Consider the following 23,028-nt stretch of genomic DNA (forward strand, 5'->3'; position numbering starts at 1 on the left):
CTTTAATCCAACATCAGAGGATGGTAGAAAAGGTTACTGCAATTAACAGAATTTCTGGTAAGTAATCTTCTAATATATAGTGTTCTGATATCATTCATACTTATTCTTAAAAAGAGAAAGATACTTTTTTTTGTGATGATGGATTTGTCAGCCATATTAATTTTATCTAAGCAAACAGCAAAGTAGATTAATGATGAAAGCATGTAAATCGAGCAATATATAAATATATTGAAATATATATAAAAGAATGTATATATGTTGTATATTTTAAGGTGTAACATTGAAGTGAATGAATTTTTATATGTAATCTATAATTACTAATAAATATCTGTATAAATGCCAGGCAGGTTATGGAGATATCAAAGGAAATGCCATTATAATCCCAATGAATAATCTGCAGGTAGTAAAGTATTGATTTAAATACTCTCACTATCATTGACCGTGTTGGTTTAATACTTTCTATTCATGGCTATGTCTACACTACATTCCTCTTTCAAAAGAGGAATGTAAATGAAGGCTGTTTTCCAAATCTTGCATTTCATTTGCATAATCTCTTCTGATTGCATTATCGGAAGAAATTTTTTCGAAAAAAAGCAGTGTAGATAGAGTTCTTTCAAAGAAAACCCCCTTTTTTCGAAAGAACTCTTATACCTCATTTTTTTCAGGAGTAAGTGTTCATTCAAAAAAAGTTTTGGTTTTTTTTTGAAACAACCCTCTCTACACTGATTTTTTTGTCAAAAAAGTCTCTTTTGAAAACACAATCAGAAGAGATTATGTAAATGAAGGGTGAGATTTGTAAATCAGCTCTTCATTTGTATTTTTTATTTCCATCATTCGCATTCCTCTTTCTAAAGAGGAATGTAGTGTAGACACAGCCATAATGAAGACAGTTCCTATTTCTTAAATGATGTGGCATTGTGCAATCAAATTTATTTACCATTTATTTATTAATAATCTCTCTTCCTCATAAACTGTTGATAACACAAAGAATTGGGTGTGAAGCTAGATAACAATTTAGTATCTCACTTCAGAGATATTTAGAACTAGGGTTATTAAATGTCTAACAAAAATATAAAGCCAATGTATCTGAAGTGGATAATAACCTAGAGGTCAGTGTAGCCATTTCCAGAACAATAATGTTAACCATTTGCAACTGAAAACAAACACTGTTTTCGAAAAAAGAAGGCATTGAAAATGTGATTTTAGTTTTAGGTTAAATGAGTTGTACAGGCTGTCTCTCTCTCTCTCTCTTTTTTTTTTTCCTCCTGCTAGTGTAATTGGAGGGAGGCTGTTGGGAAGCATCTAAATGAACAACTCAGGGAGTGGGATTTGTGTATCTGTATAGGCTAGGTGCATTTGAAAATCCCAACCTAAATGACTGTTTTTCTCTGACAAGAGCTTAGTGGCAATATAATTTGTATCTTTGTCAATATTTTCAATTATTTTATATATTTATTTTATATATTTCAGTGTATTTACATCTTGCTTGATTTACATGTTTTCATCATATGCCAATTAACATCCTAATGATGAGATACATGTTTGGGGTATCTCTGGGGTATAGCTCTGAAAAGTTTAATATGGACATGGAGAGACATCTATTTTCCATGCATGATATTGACTGCTTTTGTGCCTAACTGGAACTGGTACACCTATGAAAAAAGTATAAAGCAAATGTTATAAGAGATGTTATTTTCTCACAGTAAAACGTTGATTATTTTTCCCTGAAATAGCAATAATGCATAAAAGGATAGCTGTTATTTTGTGAAGATGAGTCCCAGATTGCCAGATGAGCCTCAGAGTTAGCAAGAGTGAAATGGGTAAAAATTTCATCAGTTGCCAGGGGCTTTTGTGGTTTAATTAGATATTAAATTTAAAATTTGGTGTATAATATACTTTAAAATATTGTGTTATATGCCTTATCATATTTGATGATTATACTATTGAGTTAGTATATATAAGGTACTTTACAGATATCAGGGGAAAACGTTCATTATTGGAAGGCTTACCACATACAAAAGAATTTGTAACTCCAAAACCAACAAGCAGTCCTGTGGCATTTTAGAGACTAACACATTTTTAGGTGTGAGCTTTCATGGGTAAAATTCATGAAATAAGATGGGTGGAAGCAACTGAAGCCAGGGTATATGTAGAAGCAACAGCAACAACCAAAAAAAGGTGGTGTGGGAGGTGTGTGTGGAGAAGGACGTTACCTGTCACTAACAGGAGCAATTAATGAAGCAAATTAAGCTGGGCATGTCTCATTCATAGCATGTGATGCAGCAGTGAGACTATCAACAGTGGGGAAATTGCCCTTGTAATGTGATAGCCAGTTAAGATCTTCATTCAAGCCTACGTTAGTGGTGAAAAATTTACAAATGAATTCTGTAGTAAGATGGAGGGCCTAAGCCCAAACAGCACAGGCCTGATTTGAGGCCTGAGGCCTAACTAACAATGGACAAAACATGGTTAAAAGCAAAGCTAAGCTGTGAGTAAGAGGCAGGCCTCTGGTAACAGAACTTGGCACAGACAGGGCTGAGAGTACAAAACACTAACTGGAAATTGGCCCAGGTGCAGAATAATCATTGGTACAAGTTGAAATCACAGGGTCTTACCAGCTCATTATAAAATACCTTGGTACCTACTCCTTACAGGTACAGACCTAGGTTCAGGAAAGGGTCTAAAATGACAGCATGGTGGATGAGAGATGATTGAGGTACAGGGAGATGGATGTCAACTTGACAAGATCAGTGGCAACCTGACAAAGTCAGCAGTAAAGTGTGCTTTATTTGTACCTGTATATAATGTGATGTCTTGCGGGGACTGTTTTTGTCTGACCTGGGGGGCAGTGGAATTCCCAGTGGCTTTGTCAGTCCATTGCAGCAGGTGCATATATACATTGTATCAGTACAGTATACCATATTTCCTAAATGTTGTTTGTACCTTGCTTGGCAATAAACCCTGGGCAGACACTTTTCATCCTTATCTGGTCTGCTGCAATCATTGGGCACATATCATTGAACATGTATGCAAGCAGCCTTCTGGTATTCATCAACAGCGCCAAAGATCCATGAGGACACAATGGCAGTAAATCCACCAAACTACAGATTCCAATTCAGATGTCTTCTTCTGTAATTGAGTGATAAAATTATTTTGTAGAAGAATGGCTACTTTTAAACCCATTATTAAATAGCCTGGGAGGTTAAAATGTTCCCCTACAGGTTTATATGTGTTCTCATTCCAGATGTTTGATTTGTGTCCATTTTATCCTTTGGTGTAGTGTCTTTGTCCAATGTACATGCTAAAGGTGCATGGCTGGCACTTGATGGCATATATCACCTCAGTGGATGTGCCGGGGTGTGAGCTCCTGATGTTGTGGCCTTTGTGGTTAGGTCCCATGACGGTGTTGCTTGTATAGGTATGTGGACAGAGTTGGTAATGGGATTTGTTGCAAGGATAGGGTTCTGGATTAGTGTTTCTGTAGTGTAATGTGTGGCTGCTGGTGAGTATTTGGTTCAGATTGGTCTGTCTGTAGGCAAGGATTGACCCCTCTCCCAAGGCCTGTGAGAGTGAAGGACCATTTTCCAGGACAGGTTGTAGATTGTCAATGATATGCTTGAGGGGTTTAAACTGGAGGCTGTAGGTGATGGATGACCAGTGATGTTCTGTTATTTCCTTTTTGAGCCTGTCTTGAAGAAGATGACTTCTGGGTACTCACTTGGCTCTATCAATATGTTTCCTGTACAAAACAGTAAAACAAAACAATATAAATTTTAAATTAATACTAGGGAAGAAGAAGAAACATGAATTAAAGAGAAATTCAAATATGGGAGGAAAGGAGAGAGAAAAGTCAAACTTGACAGCAATCTTCCACATCTAGGAAATGAGTTGAGTTATAAGTATCATCACCACTAAAGAGGGAAGGATATGAAAAGGGGTTAGAAAAGTCAGGAAGTTTAGTTTGAATATATTAAGTATAAGAACAAGAGAAGGTGTTTGAGGATAGTTGGAGGCAAGTCTGGTCCGAGGGGTGGAGGCTAGCAATAGATAGATTTGGGAACTTTAATTATACAAGTAATAGCTGAAACTAGGGAGCTAGCCAAAGCATTGAAAATTTATAGAAAAGGAAGGAACTGTTGATTTTGCTAAGTCTATGGAGAGGGTCTGTAACCTTTCAAAGAAGAAAAGCTATATTTTTGTTTTTGTCTTTGACCAAAGTATTTTGAGAGATGCATCACACATGAAGCTACTTGTACACGTACATAAAGATAGGAGGCTCTGGGAGTGGGGGCTATGCCAGGGGTGCAGGCTCTGGGAGAGGGCTTAAAGCAGCATGTTGGGGTGAAGGTGCAGAATGGGGCATGGGGTTCTGGCTCTGGGGGGGACATTGGAGTGCAGCCTCCCACTGAATGGCACTTGCTGTAGGCATATCCCAGCTGGCAACACAGCAAGGCTAAGGCAGGCTCTCTACCTGCTCTGGCCCCATGATTCTCCCAACAGAGGCCAGGATGCCCCTTTGTCTTGTGGATGTGGGGGAGAAACATGGTTTTGTGAACTGCCTCTCTCTGCTGGCATCATCTGAGGTACTGTTACCCACAATTCCCCATCCTTAACCAATGGGAGATGCCAGAATGGTGCTTTACAGGAGCTGTTTGCAGAGACCCCTCTTTCCCCCTCCACAGCCCCATTCTGTCACTGGAGTTCTTGAGTGACTGAGGGGGCACAGCTCCAGAGCCGCAGGTTGCCTACTCATGGTTTAAGGTGTGGTTGAGCATAGAGACTGGCACAGCCTTCCTTTCTCCCTCTCTCTTTGTCTCTGCACTCAGAAGTTGGGAGGCTCCTTCTGCATGTTATAGCCACAGAGGGAGCAGAGGACACTGGAGACATGCTAAGTCCAAAGGAGTGTGTTCAGCAGCTGTTCCTCTCTTCCTATGCCTCGCTCTCCTTTGTCCCCACCGCTAAGTCACAGTATCATGAGATTCTAATCTAGCTGGTGTTTTTAGGGGGTGGGGGGAAATACTGTAATTTTGAGCTTCTGAGAGTAAAAATTTAATAGCTTTCCAGCCATTAACCTGCTCAGCACAGTTGAAGATACATATTTGAATTCTTTAATCTTTTTCTATATTTCACTTGAATAACAGAAATAGTATGTGCCACACCCCAGCCAATGGCTACCTTTTGTGATCTGTATCCTAAATGACTATTCTGCAGGTAGCAATCTTAAGTTACAAGTTTACTGCTATTCATGTTCTGGAGGCAAGTTTTCATGAGTTATGCTTTATTGTAGCTTATCTTTTCAAAAACAAAAAACAGTAGATAATTCTTTTACGAAGTCAGCTGAGTTAAATAATTTAAACTTTGAAAGACTTCTTAAATCCCCAGTTTTGAATGAATACTACTTTTTCTGATAGTTTTTGTTAACTGAACATATTATCTAGAATCAGCCCTTACTGCTCTTTCAAATTTGCTAGCAACACTTACGTAAATTGGGTCAATAAAATATATTTTGAGTTTTTAAATATAAGTATAGTTGTCCTTTGTGACTGAAGCCATGTATGTTGTCTGTCTGTCTATCTATCTATCTATCTATCTATCTATGGCTGTGCCTACACTAATGAAGTTTACTAATGAAGTTTACTAATGAAGCGCTGAAATACATATTCAGCACCTCATTAACATGCGGGAGGCCACGGCACTTCGAAATGTTGTCTGTCTATCTATCTGTCTATCTATCTATCTATCTATCTATCTATGGCTGTGCCTACACTAATGAAGTTTACTAATGAAGTTTACTAATGAAGCGCTGAAATACATATTCAGCACCTCATTAACATGCGGGAGGCCACAGCACTTCGAAATTGACGCGGCTCGCCGCCATGCGGCTCATCCAGACAGGGCTCCTTTTCGAAAGTACCCCGCCTACTTCCAAGTCCCCTTATTCCCATGAGCAGATGGGAATAAGGTGACTTTGAAGTAGCCGGGGTCCTTTCGAAAAGGAGTCCTGTCTGGACGAGCTGCGCAGTGGCGAGCTGCGTCAATTTCGAAGTGCCACAGCCACCCGCATGCTAATGAGGCACTGAATATGTATTTCAGCGCTTCATTAGTAAATTTCGAAATGGCCATTCACATGGCCATTTCGAAGTTTTTGGCTAGTGTAGACATAGCCTATGTGTTATATATAACACACATTTTTAAAAATTTTAAATAGTATGCAAATTTTGATCAAATCATCATATGATTTTCTTAGTAAAATGATGGAAGCTCATTGCTTGAGACAGCTTAAAACTAGACGAACCAGAACTGTACAACATATACTGTAAGGTTACAACAGCAAACATGCACTTCCAAGGAGATGGATTGTGTGTCAATAGATCTTTTCTATCTCTAACCTCTATTTATTCAATTATGAACAGACATGAACTGTGGTAGAGGTGCCCAGGGCTCAGCAGAGACTTTCACAGTTGATGGAAGAGATGGAGGTATCGAGTGTCTGTTGAAGGAATGTAGGACAAGATGGAGGGAGATAACTGCAGTCTGTTTAAAGTTGTAGAAATGTGTGGGATAACCTTAAATGAACTTAGTTCAGGCAGGGCTCTAATCTTTTGTGGGTCATCCAAATATAATTTTTGCATTGAAAAGAAAGTATCATGGAGAAAGAATATACTGTCAGAAGTTAAGAATGTTTGGCTTGTTTTTGGAAAATAACACTTTGAACTGACCTAATATATAGTTTTAGATTTGTCAAAAACTAACCAAGTTGAATAATAAGTTATGACTCTTCTGCTATCAAAGAAAGCTATTCTTTTCATAGTGGTCTTTTTGCTTTATGACAAGTTAAGCAATATGCTGATTTAACAATTTTCCATAACCAGATAACAAATTAGATTATGTTCTTTCTAGTACAAAATGGGTGACGGACAGCCTTTTCTTATTCACAGTTCTCTATTTCAGACCACCAGTTAGTAGGGCATTGCCACAGCCTGAAAAACTTCAGACAAATAACGTTGGCAAAAAAAAGAGACCAATTGAGGTAAGGAAAATCACAGAGATCTTTTTTTTCTATTTAAACATTCTCTTACTCTAAATTTTTTTCAGTGTTTTGTCCAAAAAAATTGCTTTTTAATAAAGTGAATGGTTGTATATGGAAAAGATAGTATAAAGAGAGAACTATTTAATTTTATGTACAAAGCAGCAAATTTCTTTTTGTGGGCAAAGGATCCTTGAAGATCTTTTATTTTTTGATCCGCAGAAGATCCAATATCACCCTACCCCACAAACCTGTCTGAGTCACAGCTTTCTTCAGAGTCTGTCAGTTACAGAAACACCAGTTTCAGCGTAGGTGGTATGGAGTCCCTTTTGGGTGAGGATAGGGTGTCAATGTAACATAGCACTTGACCAGAACTCTGATTTTCTTCTCCAAGGGTCCCTGTGGGTGGACCATCTTTAGGTGTGCCAGTGCTACTGTGCCCACTGTCTGTAGGTTTGTTGGTAGCAGTGCCCTCCTGCCCACCCCCTGCACCCGGCTGGCCACACGCACAGGGCACAGACGTGAGACACCTATAGCGTTTGCTGCTTATGCGCAGATAGCTGGCTCTTCACTTCTTCTCTGACTGCCACTGGCTTCAGTTGCAGAGCAGTTCCCTCACCTTCAGTCAACTGAAAAAAGAAAAAAAAAACCCTATGAATTTACCTTTAGTAAATACCTAAATAGTAAACAAGGAAAATAATACAATAGGGAAAAGCTGCTGACGCAGTCTTTCTCAAGCAGCTCTAGCTGCTTTCAGTGGCTCCGCTTCACAGTGGAGCCCTGCCTTGTCAGTTTCGCTCAGACCTGGCTCTCTGGGGTTTCAACAGTGTTTGTCCTGTTGTCTGTCCATTTCCATCTCAGATGGCAACTCTCTATGTATACGGTGTTTAGGTCAGCAACATAATATAAATGACTACCCACACTGTATAAGACTAATCAAAAGGTCTAGAAGAGAACAGCTCTGCATCTGGTGGATGGAGCAGTCTCTGAAACTGACAGACTCTCACAACTCCCCTCTCAGCATAGCCCTCAGAGGGTTGAAGCCATTGATAGGGTTTTGATGGTTACAAGCCCTAGAGATAAGGGGAAATCCCCTGGAACTAGCAAGAGGTCGCATACTTCCTCAGGGTCTATTTCTCCAACGGTCAAAGCACTGCACTGCCGTCCTCCCTACTTTGAAGTGGGCATCTACAAGTGTATCGCCAAAAAGCTGTGCTAGCCAGCAATATAAGGAGAGGGTGCACCCCTCATCGAATGGAAAACTGGTGAAGCTCTTTGACTCAGCCACCACTTTGGCACCAAAAATGACGCTGGCTGAAAAAGATGCTGACAAGCTGGCACTGGGAAAGCGCACAAAAGTGGTAAAAGCGGCTTCAGCCTTTACTGTACTCCCAGCACTGGCAGCAAAGGGGGCCACATACCAATGCCCTCTCCTCCATTTATACAACAGTACATTACCACTGGGGAGCTTTCAGTCGCCTCGGTACCAGGTACCCTGCTGTTCAGCAAAGGCTGCCTGCGTAACTCAAGGCTTTTCTTGTTCAACCACCCCAGCATCTGTGTCAGTAAGGTTCTCTGACTCAGACGAGGATATTTTACCTCAGAGAAGAGCAGGAAATCTTCATCCAAGCCAGTAGAACTACAACAGTGTATGCCACCACCACCCATGCCACCCAATGGGCCATACTGGGACCCCTGGGCAGTTTTTTACAAGCAGCCCCTTCCCCAGCCGTTACCTCAGCCTCTACTGCTGAATAGACCTCAGCCCCCTGGTATATAGTCACTAGGCAGGTCTGAGATTTCAGAGACCGATGACTATGGTGATTACAAAAGGGAAGATGATCAGTCGAATTCTCCACTCCCATCACAGTTCTTTCCCCCATCGTCCTCCACAGACTCGACCATTCCACCATTCACTTCCTATTGTGTGATGACCCCAGGTCATTTCAAGACCTCTTCAGGAGGGTTTCAGATAAGCTGGAGCTATCCCTCTTGACTCTGCAGGTACACAACATAAGCTGACTAATATCTTACATTCTTCCACACAGAACAGAGTGGCAATACTGATTAATGAAGCCCTCCTGGACCCAGTCAGACTTCTGTGGAACACCCAGCCTCCATTCTACCTGTCAGAGGCTAGATTGAAAGTACTGTGTGGCCTCAAAGGGTGCTGAGTTCCTCTTCTCGCACACACCCTCTAACTCACTAATGGTAGAATCCATAAATCAGAGGGGCAGGCAGGAGAATGCCAGATTCACCCTGGGAGATAAAGAATGGAAGAAGCTGGACGCCATGGGGAAAAAATCCTACTCACCTGACAGCCTGTAATTTCGCATTGTCAATTATGTGGCATTGCTTGCAAATTACACAGACCACGTCTTTGACCAACTTCATGCTTTTATTGAAACAATACCAGATAACAAGAGAGATCAATGAAAAAAGCCCTTGTGGGAGAGGACTCTCATGTCAAGAACAGCCTTACAGTAAGCATTGAATGCAGCAGACATATCATACTGCTAGCAACTAGGTCTCTAGCATCAGCAGTGATCCTGAGGGGGGTGTCCTGGCTACCATTGTCTGGGTTTCTCAGGGATGTCTAAACCACTGTGGAAGACCTTCCTTTTGAAATTTCTCAACATTTTTCTGAGAATATGAACACACCACTTCACTTCTTCTCAGACTCAAGGCTCACCTTGCACACCCTGGACATCCAAATGGTTGCTGCAAAAAGGAAACAAAACAGTTTAGTTACAGGTATAAGCCATCACCATTTAATAGTAGATACTACCATAGCAGATGATATCAGAAACAACTGAGGAGGAGCGAAACCACAGGTCAGTCTCTGACCCAGCAGGCTCAGACCCACCAGTCATTTTGAAGATTTGGTCGAGAGTTGGACAGCCCCCACAGCATGCAGGCTCTAGTCCAAGCCACACACCATATACAGCTCAAGGCTAGCAGCATTCTGTCCTGCATGGCGAGCCATCACCACCATCTCATAGGTCTTAGAGATTGTTCACATGAGTTATGTCATCCTGTTCATCTCCAAACTCCAGCCCCAATCACCATCACTGCCCCTTTTCAGGGACCCCTCTCTGTGCTCTTGCAAGAAGCACAACATATTCTACAACTGGGAGCCAGAGAAGAGGTACACCTGAGCCCAGGGGAAGGGTCTTCTACTCCCCTTACTTCCTCACACAGAGAAAACAGCGGGTTGGAGACCCATAGTTGACCTCAGAAACCTAAACCGGTATATACTCTGTCAAAGATTCAAGATGATAATGTTAGCCACGATCATTCCTGCACTGCAGTAAAGGGACTGGCTGTCTGCTGTCAACCTTCGGAACCTTCATGTCACCATTCACCCATCGCACAGACAATTCCTCAGATTAGTGATAGCAAAACAACCCCCCCAATAGAGGGTGCTACCCTTTGGTCTGTCCACAGCACCAAGAGTTTTCTCAAAGGTTCTAGCAGTGGTCACCACGCATCTAAGAACAAAGGGAGTAACCATCTTTCCCTGCTTAAATGACTGTCTAATAAGGGCTCACTGTTTAGCATAGAACCAACTGAGTTCTTTGACCAGAACCCTGTTCACTGCACTGGGCCTATGCATAAACCTACCAAAGTGCACCATAACACCAACTTGCACACTCGAGTTCATTGGGACACTCTTGGACTGCTGGACAGTTAAAGCCTTATTGCATCAACACAGATTACAATCAATCCAAAACTTCATCCTCACACTGCAGGTCAGTCCCAATGTAACTGCCCAAGTAATGTCTATGTCTCCTCAGCCACATGGCAGCAGCGATCTCTCATGTACCCCAGGCGTGCTTCCAGCTGAAACTAGTGCAGGCCTGGTTCAAATTGGTGTTCAGGCCCCATGGTCATCTGCTGAACAAAACACTGAGAATTCGATCTACAGTGAGAGACTCCTTCAGTTGGTGGACACAGCCCAAGTAATGACACTGCTTTGTAGTCACCTAAAAGTGGAGCACCCATGGGGACCCTCAATGAAGGAGGGAAGGTTATTCACCCTGTGCAGTAACTGGAGTTCTTCAAGATGTTGTCCTCATGGGTGCTCCACCACCCACTTATCCTCCTCCCCTCTTCTTCGGATTCCTTCTTTGGCTTCTGGATCAGAGAAGAACTGAGGAGTCTGCTGGCTGCCCATGTGCAGTAAATGCCTGTGCCCTGTGTGCATGGCCAGCCTACAGGGCACCGCTACCAACGAATCTCTGGCCAGTGGGTGTAGCGGCGCTGGTGCACCACGGGGACAACATCTCAAATCACTCCCTTTCCATGTGGCCACCTGTTGTATAACTAGTAAGTCTCTAAAACAGATAAACAAATTATCTCTAAGTCTGAAGTTTATTCAAAGGAATGCAATAAATTTACCTTTGCACTTTATGCATGAAATACCCTCCCAGAATTTGGATGTAAATTGACCTGAACTCTTTATTACAGTCTTCCCCTTTAACACTTTATTTAAAATTGACCTCTGCTGAAGCTTGTGAGTAATCAGGCACTTAATTATGCCTATAGTATTAGGTGAGATTACCCCCACAATTCTGCAGTTATATCTGGAATTACAGGATTTGGCACCCCACTTAGTATTTTTTCTCTGTTTCCCCTCCCCACCCTGCCAGCCCCTGCCTTTCATATGAGAACCCCATCCCTTCACCTTTTCGTATGTGAATTGTTCATTTAAATTGTAAGTACTTTAAATTTGGGATCATGATTTCATCTGTGTCATTGACAAGCATAGTGAGGCTCTGCTCATTAGGCATCTGAATGCTGTCACAATATAATTATTAAATTATATTCTTACTGTATTAGCAGTATAGATTTCAATTAATGTTAAAGAAAATATTTGGCATATTATGTAGAATTTTGCCATGATTCTTTAGGAATTTTTAGGCACTGCTTCTGTATTCCAAGTCCCTTGTTCTCCAAGCTGAGCATCAGATGGGCTATGGGAATATGAAATTGGTGAATACTAATCACACTCATGTCCTAGCATCTTGTATATCAAGAACTGTATTCTTTTTTTGCCAGATGAGTCTGTGTATACTACTTTTTGTGAAAAATTTGTTTCTTTTACTATAGGGTGGAGCCCTATCAAATTCGTAGGCCATTTTGGGCAATTTTACAGTAATAAGATTTTTAAAAATAGTAAATTTCATTATTTCAGCTTGAAATTTTACAGTATTGCTGTTGTGTAGGGGTCCTGACCCAAAAGTGAGTTGTGAGGGTTGTAAGCTTGTTGTAGAGAGGATTATACTACAGCTACCTTTACTTATACATTGTTGCTGACTGCAGCACTCCTTCGAGCTGGGCAGCTGCACAGTGGCAGCTGCTGATTGGGAGCCCATCTTTGAAGGCACAGTCTCCACCAGCAGCAATGCAGAAATAAGTATTGACTGGTATGGTGTTGCCACTCTCTCTTCTGTGCTTCTGTTTGCAGAGCTGGGCCCTCAGTCAGAATCCACCTGTCTCCATCTACCCAGCTCTGCAAGTGTTGCAGAAGTCAATATCACAATCCCCTAAAATAACCTTACATTTCCCCCCATCACTACCTTTTCGGTCAGAAACCCAAATTTGAGAAACAACTGGTCTACCCCCATAAGAACAGTTTTTAGTATAGGATAAAAGCACACAAATGACCACATGTCAGAGTCCTTGATGTGTTTTTCAGGGCCATGATTTTGGTAAGGCCCTAGATAACAGCATGAAATACAGGACAGATATGAGACACTGGTGTAACAGATAGGTAGCAAATCAGTCTCAAATATTTTGGGGCATCATTAAAAATAAATTTTCCGTTGATTGTAGATAAATAAATGTATTTAAAAATAAAACACTAGAATAGTTTTATTCGTAAAGTAATTTTAAACTATTTAACTGACTTAAATCTGTTTTCTTAGGATCTAGTGTTGGAGCTGGTATTTGGGTACCGAGGCAAAGACTGCAGGAACAATGTGCACTATTTGAATGATGGTGCTGATATAATTTATCATACTGCAGCTGTTGGGATTCTGTATAACGTGGCAACAGGTAGGAAAAATTACAAAGGAAAACTTCTCTGCTCATGTGTACAGCGAACACCCATGTGAAAAACAGTATACTTAAATCTTACTGCGGTCTGGAAAAATTGCAGAAAAAAATTTACATAAGAAAAATCTTGCTAAAACTGCAGTCAAAGAGTTAGTGATCTGTATTATTAGAGCTATGTAGTCAAAATAGATCTGAATAAATGCCTTAAGAACACTATTTGGAAGGAAGTCTGATAGTCCTGTTCTCCTTCGAGTGCTTGACATAGGCGTCGGTGCGTTCCTGTGTTGTAGATTGGAAGCTTTGCAGAGGAGTGCCCCTCCCCATGTTCCTCGCATGCGTAGGACCCAGCAGGTGACGTCACCAGACTGAGGAGAGAGTGCACGGCACAGCTCTCCTCACTTCCTTTTCTACCATCCTTGGCTGTGGATAGACACAGAGCAGCTCTTTTTTTCTGACTAAAAAAACTATGAATTTTCACTTAAAAACAGCTCATTTTTTCTTTTTAATTCCTGAATCCACAAAGAAATGTGATGCCTGAGGGGGCACTATGCCCATGTTTGATGGGCACACCTCATGCCTCAAGTGTTTGGGTGAATCCCACAGCATTTCTAAGTGCCCCCATTGCTAGGGTGTGCCAGCAAGGGCACAGAAGGAATGTGAAGCGTGGTTAAAAGTGCTACTTTGGCAAAAGTCCCTCTCATTTAGGGACATGCCAAACAATGTGCGGGTGCAGCAAAAGCCCTCAGATAGGGTAGCTACCTTAGCTAGCACACGTAAGCATTCTAGAAAGCCCAAGCCTACAACGGCTGATCACTGGGGGTGTTATACCACTGCCTGCTACCCCAACGCCAAGCAGTGCTGCACACAAGTTTTTTTAATTTCATTTTCCATTTTCTTTCTTTCACTTGAGAAGACTGCCTAAAAAGGTACCTCTCAGTCCCTACCGCCCTCTCCCCATTTACGGCAGGCTTATTGCAGCTGCTGCTCCATATACTTTACTGTTCTCTTTATCTTTACTAAGCTAGAGTCTTTTATTTGCCTGAAGGGGACTGGGGGAGTGGGGTCTCTGAGCATATGGGGTATTCTTGAATGAGCCCTATTTCTTTCAGTGTTTACACAGCACAGCAGTTATTTTGCCTTAACACTTAACTGCTTCTGTATTTCTCAGCACCCCATTTACACTATTGATACAGCAATTCCAGATAAGCAGCTGCTGCTACTGCAGCTGCAACCTCTACATCCTCTAAACCACCTAAGAGAGTGTATGCAGATGCTAACAGGGAATCCTCCTCACCCAAGAGAGGATAATCCCATGATACCAAGCTGGCTCCGTTCCCCTTTGGAGCTCTGGACAAGAGCTTGCTAGGGTTTCTATTGCCTACCGCACCCCGAGAGACACAAGACCTGGCCGTAAGACCCAAACAAGTGGGCGAATGTAGGCCAAATGGGTGGCTGATATGCTAGAGACTCCACTAACATCATAGTATGCTACCCAGCATAAACTCACCAGCATACCCTGTGCTGTCACTAAAATTGGCATTGCCCTCATGTGGCAAACACCAGCAGGGTGTGGAGTTACTCTTTAAATAAACCCCTACTAATTCCCTCATGGTTGCTGCTGCCAACCAGAGGGATAAACAGACTTCAACTAAATCAGCTCCTGCTGATAAGTGGTGGAAGCAACTTGATAGCGTGGAGAGAAAGGCCTTCTCCTCTGCTTTGCTCCACCTATGTATATCAAACTATACATTGTTGCTGGTGAAATATACACACACTTTTGAACAAATGCCTACCTTTATTGAATCCATTCCAGATTATAAAAGAGAGCAATTTACAGGTAATACTAATGAGGGCTTTCCAAAGGTGGATCAGGCAAGAATGGAAGACACCCCCGCTCCTTGGAAGGTCCAAAACTTTTGTGGAGTCCACAGACACTTCTTCCACTACCTGCAAAACTTCTCCGCCACCCTTTACATGCTGGGCATTCAGGTCCCTGTGTAAGATAGAAACAAAATAAGAATCACATCCCACTTGTACCATACATATGGTGACATTAGATAACGCAGCTGCTGCTGTGCCAGCTGTGAGCTCTGCAACCTCTAAACAATCTAAGAACATAGATGCTAATAGGGAATCCCACCTAACCCAACAAAGGCTGAACCCACAACTCTGCTCCTGGTTTGGTGCCCCTTAGGGTTCCAGATAAGAGCTTGCCAGGGTCTGCCATCACCTGATGTACCCCAGAGGTTGCAAGCACTGGCTTCAGTGTCCAAATGGCTGGCCAAGCCTAAGACTAATGTGGCTCACAAACCTAAAACCATTGCATCACTGGCAAAATAGCAGGTCCAGCAAAGCCCTACACTTGACCCCGTCATCATGTGTGCTTATCCTGCTACATGGCAAGATAAAGGGTTCACAGCTGCAGTATCACAACTGGCTGATGACCTTCAGGATAGGTATTTCCATATGGCCATCCCGCCCATATACAGGCAATACTTCAGATTTATGGTGGGTGGACAACACTTCCAGTACATGGTACTTCCCTTCAGCCTCTTCACTTCACCAAGGATATTCTACAATGTACTGGCAATAGTGGCAGTTCATCTGCAGAAGCAGAAATTACGCGTCTCCTCATATCAGGACAGCTGCCTGATAAGAGGGGACTCCCTGCAAAACACACAAACAGCAGTTTGTAAACAAATAAAGTAAAAATAGCAAAGAAAAGTAAAAATTTCTTAGATAGCCTTGTCGCAACATCCTTTGAACCACTACGCCACTACAGTACCTATCTATGAAGTCGGCTCTCACAAAGGCAGTAACATCAGCAAAGAAGGGCACCAGAAATTGCAGCCCTCATGGTGGACCCTCCTTTAACCATTGTCACCAGAGACAAAGTGGTACTCCAGACCCCATCCAAAGTTTCTCCCAAAAGTTTTATTATTTGCCCTTGATGCAAGGCAGGAAGATCCATTCTATGTTGCAAGAACTAGAGCAACCAGAAAATTGGACAGACGCTTTGTGGCATGATCAGGGTTTAGGTTACTAGGATTTAGGTTACTAGGAAAGAGACTGAAATCCAGAACATCTATGGTGGCATTCTCTGAAATGCTTCCAATTCCACGCGCAGGGCCAGATAGACAGGCAGAACTTCAGAGTCTCAATGCGTGGATGAGACGATGGTGTAGGGAAGAGGGGTTTAGATTTATTAGGAACTGGGGACACTTTTGGGGTAGGGGGAGCCTATACAGGAATGATGGGCTCCACCTAAATCAAGGTGGATCCAGACTGCTGGCATTAAACATTAAAAAGGTCATAGAGCAGTTTTTAAACTAAGAGGTGGGGGAAAGCCGATTGGTGTGGGGGAGCACCTGGATCGGACGGAGACTTCTCTTACACGAGGCTCCATAGATAGGGATTCCCTAGAAGTTAGTCAGATAGGGAACGTGGGAAATAATATATGGGCAAGATCAGATGTGAAACAATCTCATATAAAAAAATCCAACGCATCTGTGAAAGGCGGACATATAAATAGTGGTAGTTTTTTAACGTGCTTTTACACAAATGCTAGGAGTCTGTCTAATAAGATAGGTGAACTGGAGTACCTCATATCAAAGGAGGAAGTTGACATAATAGGCATCTCAGAAACATGGTGGAATGAGGACAATCAGTGGGACACTATCATACCGGGATATAAATTATATCGGAAAGACAGAACAGGTCGTGCGGGTGGCGGAGTGGTACTATATGTGAAGGATAATATAGAATCAAATGAAGCAAAAATCCTAAAGGAATCAAAATGTTCCATAGAATCATTATGGATAACAATTCATTCCTCTAATATGAATATGGCATTAGGAATATATTACCGACCACCTAACCAGGACAGTGATAGTGATGCTGAAATGTTAAGGGAGATTAGAGAGGCTATCAAAAAAAAACCACAGTAATAATAGGAGATTTCAATTATCCCCATATTGATTGGGTGCATGTCACCTCAGGACGGGATTCAGAGATTAAATTTCTTGATGCCTTAAATGACTGCTTCTTGGAGCAGCTAGTACAGGAACCCACAAGGGGAGAGTCAATTCTCGATCTAGTCTTGACTGGAACGCAGGATCTGGTCCAAGAGGTAACTGTTACTGGACCGCTTGGAAATAGTGACCACAATATAATAACTTTTAATATTCCTGTGTTGGGAAGAACACCGCAGCGGTCAAACACTCTGGCATTTAATTTCAAAAAGGGGAATTACACTAAAATGAGGAAGCTAGTTAAACAGAAACTAAAAGGTAGAGTAATTAAACTAAAATCCCTGGAAGCTGCATGGAAACTGTTTAAAGACACCATACTAGAGGCCCAACTTAAATGTATACCCCAAATAAAAAAACACAGTAAGAGAGCTAACAAAGAACCACCATGGCTAAACAGCCATGTTAAAAAGGCAGTGAGAGAGAAAAGGGCAGCTTTTAAAAAGTGGAAGTCAAATCCTAGTGAGGAAAATAGAAAGGAACATAAACACTCCCAAATTAAGTGTCGTAATGTAATAAGAAAAGCCAAAAAAGATTTTGAGGAACAGCTAGCCAAAAATTCAAAAAACGATAGTAAAATGTTTTTTAAATACATTAGAAGCAGGAAGCCTGCTAAAAAAGCAGTGGGGCCCTTGGACGATAAAGATATAAAAGGAGCGATCAAGGAAGACAGTGCCATTGCGGAGCGATTAAATGATTTCTTTGCTTCAGTCTTCATGGCTGAGGATGTTACAGAGGTTCCTAAATCTGAGCCAGCCTTTTTAGGTGACAAATCTGAGGAACTCACTCAGATTGAAGTGACATTAGAGGAGGTTTTGGAGTTAATTGATAAGCTGAATAGTAACAAGTCTCCAGGACCAGACGGTATTCACCCAAGGGTTCTGAAAGAACTCAAATGTGAAATTGCGGAGTTATTAACAGTGGTTTGTAACCTATCCTTTAAATCCACTTTGGTACCAAATGACTGGAAGACGGCCAATATAACGCCAATATTTAAAAAAGGCTCTAGAGGAGACCCTGGCAATTATAGACCGATAAGTTTAACATCAGTACCAGGCAAATTAGTAGAAACACTAGTAAAGAATAAAATTGCAAGGCACGTAGAAGAGCACGAATTGTTGGGCAAAAGTCAGCATGGTTTTTGCAGAGGGAAGTCGTGTCTAACTAATCTATTAGAATTCTTTGAAGGGGTTAATAAACATGCGGACAAGGGGCACCCAGCGGACATAATATACCTAGATTTCCAGAAAGCCTTTGACACGGTCCCACACCAAAGGCTTTTGTGTAAATTAGGCGGTCATGGGATAGGAGGAAAGATTCTTTCATGGATCGGGAATTGGTTAAAAGACAGAAAACAAAGGGTGGGAATAAATGGTAAATTTTCACAATGGAGGAGGGTAACTAGTGGTGTTCCCCAGGGGTCAGTCCTGGGACCGATCCTGTTCAACTTGTTCATCAATGATCTAGAAAATGAGGTAAGCAGTGAGGTGGCAAAGTTTGCAGATGACACCAAGTTGTTCAGGACAGTCAAAACCAAAAGGGATTGTGAAGAACTACAAAAAGATCTCAGCAAACTGAGTGATTGGGCAGCAAAATGGCAAATGAAATTTAATGTGGGTAAGTGTCAGGTAATGCATGTTGGAAAAAATAACCCAAATTACACGTACTACATGATGGGGTCAAATTTAGCTACGACAGATCAGGAAAGGGATCTTGGAGTTATAGTGGATAGTTCTCTGAAGACATCCACGCAGTGTGCAGCGGCAGTTAGTAAGGCAAATAGGATGTTAGGAATTATTAAAAAAGGGATCGATAATAAGACAAAAGATATCATACTTCCCCTATATAAAACAATGGTACGCCCACATCTTGAGTACTGCGTGCAGATGTGGTCTCCTCACCTCAAAAAAGATATATTGGCATTAGAAAAGGTTCAAAAAAGGGCGACTAAGATGATTAGGGGCTTGAAACGGGTCCCATATGGGGAGAGGCTAGAGAGACTGGGACTTTTCAGTTTGTAAGAGAGGCGATTGAGGGGCGATATGATAGAGGTATATAAAATCATGAATGGTGTGGAGAAAGTGAATATAGAAAAATTATTTACCTTTTCCCATAATACAAGAACTAGGGGACACCAAATGAAATTGATGGGTAGTAGGTTCAAAACTAATAAAAGGAAATTTTTCTTCACACAGCGCACAGTCAACCTGTGGAACTCCTTGCCCAAGGAGGCTGTGAAGGCCAGGACTCTATTAGGGTTTAAAAAAGAGCTTGATAAATTTTTGCAGGTTAGGTCCATAAATGGCTGTTAGCCAGGGATAAAGTATGGTGCCCTAGCCTTCAGAACAAGGGCAGGAGATGGATGGCAGGAGATAAATCACTTGATCATTGTCTTCTGTTCTCCTTCTCTGGGGCACCTGGCATTGGCCACCGTCGGCAGATGGGATGCTGGGCTGGATGGACCTTTGGTCTGACCCAGTATGGCCATTCTTATGTTCTTATGTTCTTATGGCCTCATGCAGGAACAGCTGTTTCGGCACACTGCGGCTACGTCTACACGTGAACCCTACATCGAAGTAGCCTATTTCGATGTGGCGACATTGAAATAGGCTATTTCGATGTATAACGTCTACACGTCCTCCAGGGCTGGCAACGTCGATGTTCAACATCGACGTTGCGCAGCACCACATCGAAATAGGCCCTGCGAGGGAACGTCTACACGCCAAAGTAGCACACATCGAAATAAGGGTGCCAGGCACAGATGCAGACAGGGTCACAGGGTGGACTCAACAGCAAGTTGCTCCCTTAAAGGGCCCCTCCCAGACACACTTTCACTAAACATCGCAAGATACACAGAGCCAACAACTGGTTGCAGACCCTGTGCATGCAGCATGGATCCCCAGCTGCAGCAGCAGCAGCCAGAAGCCCTGGCCCACGGGCTGCTGCACACAGTGACCATAGAGCCTCGCGAGGGCTGGAGAGAGAGCGTTTCTCAACCCCCCAGCTGATGGCCGCCATGGAGGACCCCGCTATTTCGATGTTGTGGGACGCAGATCGTCTACACGTTCCCTACTTCGACGTTGAACGTCGAAGTAGGGCGCTATTCCCATCCCCTCATGGAGTTAGCGACTTCGACATCTCGCTGCCTAACGTCGATTTCAACTTCAAAATAACGCCCAACACGTGTAGCCGTGACGGGCGCTATTTCGAAGTTGGTGCCGCTACTTCGAAATAGCGTGCACGTGTAGACACGGCTTGCCTGTCCAGGTGGATTGAAGGCTACATATGCAATGCGTACCAACTCAGAGGCAAACAGCTGCCACAGACACTCCCAAGGTTTCTCCCCAAAGTTATATCTGATTTTTATGTAAACTAACCTATATACTTACCTGCTTATTTTCCTAAGCTTCACTCCACTCCCGCAGAAGCTGTGTTGCAGACACTCGATGTTAGAAGTGCACTTGCTTTTTACCTCGATAAAACCAAACTAAATAGGAAATCTGACCATCTCTTTCTAGCATGGTAGGGGCCCCATGCCAGAACAGCTGTTTCAACATACTATCTAAGTTGATTGCAGATTCCATTTCCGCTGCATGCCAACTTGGAAGCAAGCAGTTGCCACAGTCAGTTAGAGTCCACTCAGCAGGAGCTATGGCTGCAACAACTGCCTTCCTTATAACGTTCCTCTGGTAAACATCTGTAGAACGGGCACCCGGTCCTCACACCATTCATTTGCAAAGTATTATGCGCTGCAGAAAGGGCCAATACCTGACACTGCATTAGCAGATGCCATTTGACATCATTCAACTTAGACTCCTGTGCCCACCTCCAGCAAATGTGCACTGCTATGGAGTCACCTATGTGGAGCACCTGCAGGGAGAACTAGAAGGAGAAGTTACTCATCCTGGTGCAGTAATGATAGTTCTCTGAGATGTGTCCCTGCAGGTGCTCCACTACCCTCTCTTCCTTCCCTCTACTTGGAGTCTATAGGAACTTCAGGTAGAAAAGGAACAGAGGAGAGCTGTGCCATGTGCGCTCTTAGTGCGGTGATGTCATCTGCTGGCTCCTGTGCATACGCGGCACATCAGGGGAGCCACTGCTCTGCAAAGCTTCCAATCTACGGCACTGGGACACACTGACACCTTCGTGGAGCACACACAGGGACACATCTCAGAGGACTATCATTACTGCACCACTGTGAGCAGCTTCTCCTTATTCATGCATCTGATGAAGAGGGTCTTTGCCCACGAAAGCTTATGCTCCAAAATATCTGTTAGTCTATAAGGTGCCACACGACTTCTTGTTGTTCTCGAAGATACAGACTAACACAGCTACCTCTGTGATACTTATTTCAGTACTGGTTTTCTTAACTCAGTAGTACTCCACCTCCATATACCAGCATCATGGGTGTTCAATAGGTAGTTCTTCTGAATGCTTGGGGGAAACACACACCACCAGCAACTGCCCTCATTGCCTCACCATGCTGACCAGGGCCAGGAAAGACCATGAAATGTGGCACAAACTTACTCTCTGGGAAAAGTCTCTTCCTCCAACAAAGGACAAACCAGATGAGATGTGAGCATCGCAAAAGCCCTCTGACAGGACAGTGTCAGTACCCTGCAAGGGCTCTCAAGCTGAAAAGGCTTCTCCGGTATGCTTGTCATATGCGTTGCCCAGAGCCCCTTGTACCCCGATGCTATCTATGTCTGTCATGGAGGAGAAATGCAGGTCTGCCTCAAATAGAACAGCTGAGGCAGAGACCAGAGTGGCCACAGTAGATGGCAAAACTGAGGCATTGGCTTTGGAGAAGCCACTTATGCCTCCACCACCAGTTCCGACATGCTCCCCCCTGTGACAAAACAACAGACACAGCACCACAAGAAAGCTCAGCACAAAACAAGGCACCTACAGAAATCTGCAGAGCCTGACTTTGGCTCACCATGCTCTAAAACACAGAGGCCGAATACTGTGCCACAGAGGGCCCCATACTTGCCCACGCCGTTATCCCCAAGATCTGATTATGTCAGTGGGCACAGAAGCTGGCTTTTGTCAGGCTGCTCGTCTCCATCACAGGCTTAGTGGTAATCATATCATACCATTCCTTCACACAATATCCCATGTGGGCAAACAAACCTTGATTCTATCCTCCACAACACTTCCTATCACAGTGGGGCCCCTCAGATACATGGCAGGGATACAGACAACATTTTCTCTTACACTTGCTATTCCAGGCACTCTACGCCTCAGTGACAGCATACTTCCAGGCACTTGCCCACCATCTCAGTGCATTCCTCACCAGCTCTACCACCCTCACTAATGTAGCAAGTGGGTTCCAATGACCATGGGGAATTACCTCACTCAAATTCCAAGTGCTGCTCACATGAACCTAGATCAATGCAAGATGGGGCGCTATTCCAGATCTCACCTTCTCTATGAAGGTGATGATTTGAAGCAATTTCAGGAGCTATTTAAATGGGTAGCCCAATCACAAAACATCACTTAACAAGAGATTCAAGACAAACAGTATACGTTTTTGACCGTACTATAACCAACAGCATCCTCAAAGATAGCACTACCTATTAATGAGGCTATTCTTGAACCATCTGATGCTCTCTGGCAGAACTGCAAACTCTGCAAGTGTACTCTCTGAGCCACTATCTAAATCACTGATGAAAATATTGAACAAAACTAGACCCAGATTTGATCCCTAGGGGCTCCCTACTCATCTAGCATGTCTGTGAACTACTGATAATTACTCTCTCTCCTCTTTTTCCAACCAGTTTTGCACCCATCTTATAGTAGATTCATGAAGGTTGCATTTCCCTTTGTTATGAAAAGGTCATGTGAGGCTTTAGTATACTTTACTAAAGTCAAGGTATACCATGTCTACCACTTCATCCCTATCCACAAAAC

General features: G+C 42.8%; 1 protein-coding gene across 3 annotated transcripts in view; it reads left to right on the forward strand.

The window, feature by feature from the left end:
- The window catches only part of EML5 (EMAP like 5), a 270,650-nt gene that overhangs the window by 199,154 nt on the left and 48,468 nt on the right, over positions 1-23,028 (forward strand). For all 3 annotated transcript variants that reach the window (XM_074998770.1, XM_074998769.1, XM_074998768.1), the window contains 2 exons: positions 6,952-7,030; positions 12,958-13,087. In XM_074998770.1, the coding sequence (XP_074854871.1) occupies positions 6,952-7,030; positions 12,958-13,087 (209 nt within the window). The remainder of the gene's footprint in view (positions 1-6,951; positions 7,031-12,957; positions 13,088-23,028) is intronic.

The sequence above is a fragment of the Carettochelys insculpta genome, chromosome 6 (assembly GCF_033958435.1).
Source record: "Carettochelys insculpta isolate YL-2023 chromosome 6, ASM3395843v1, whole genome shotgun sequence".
NCBI lineage: Eukaryota > Metazoa > Chordata > Testudines > Carettochelyidae > Carettochelys > Carettochelys insculpta.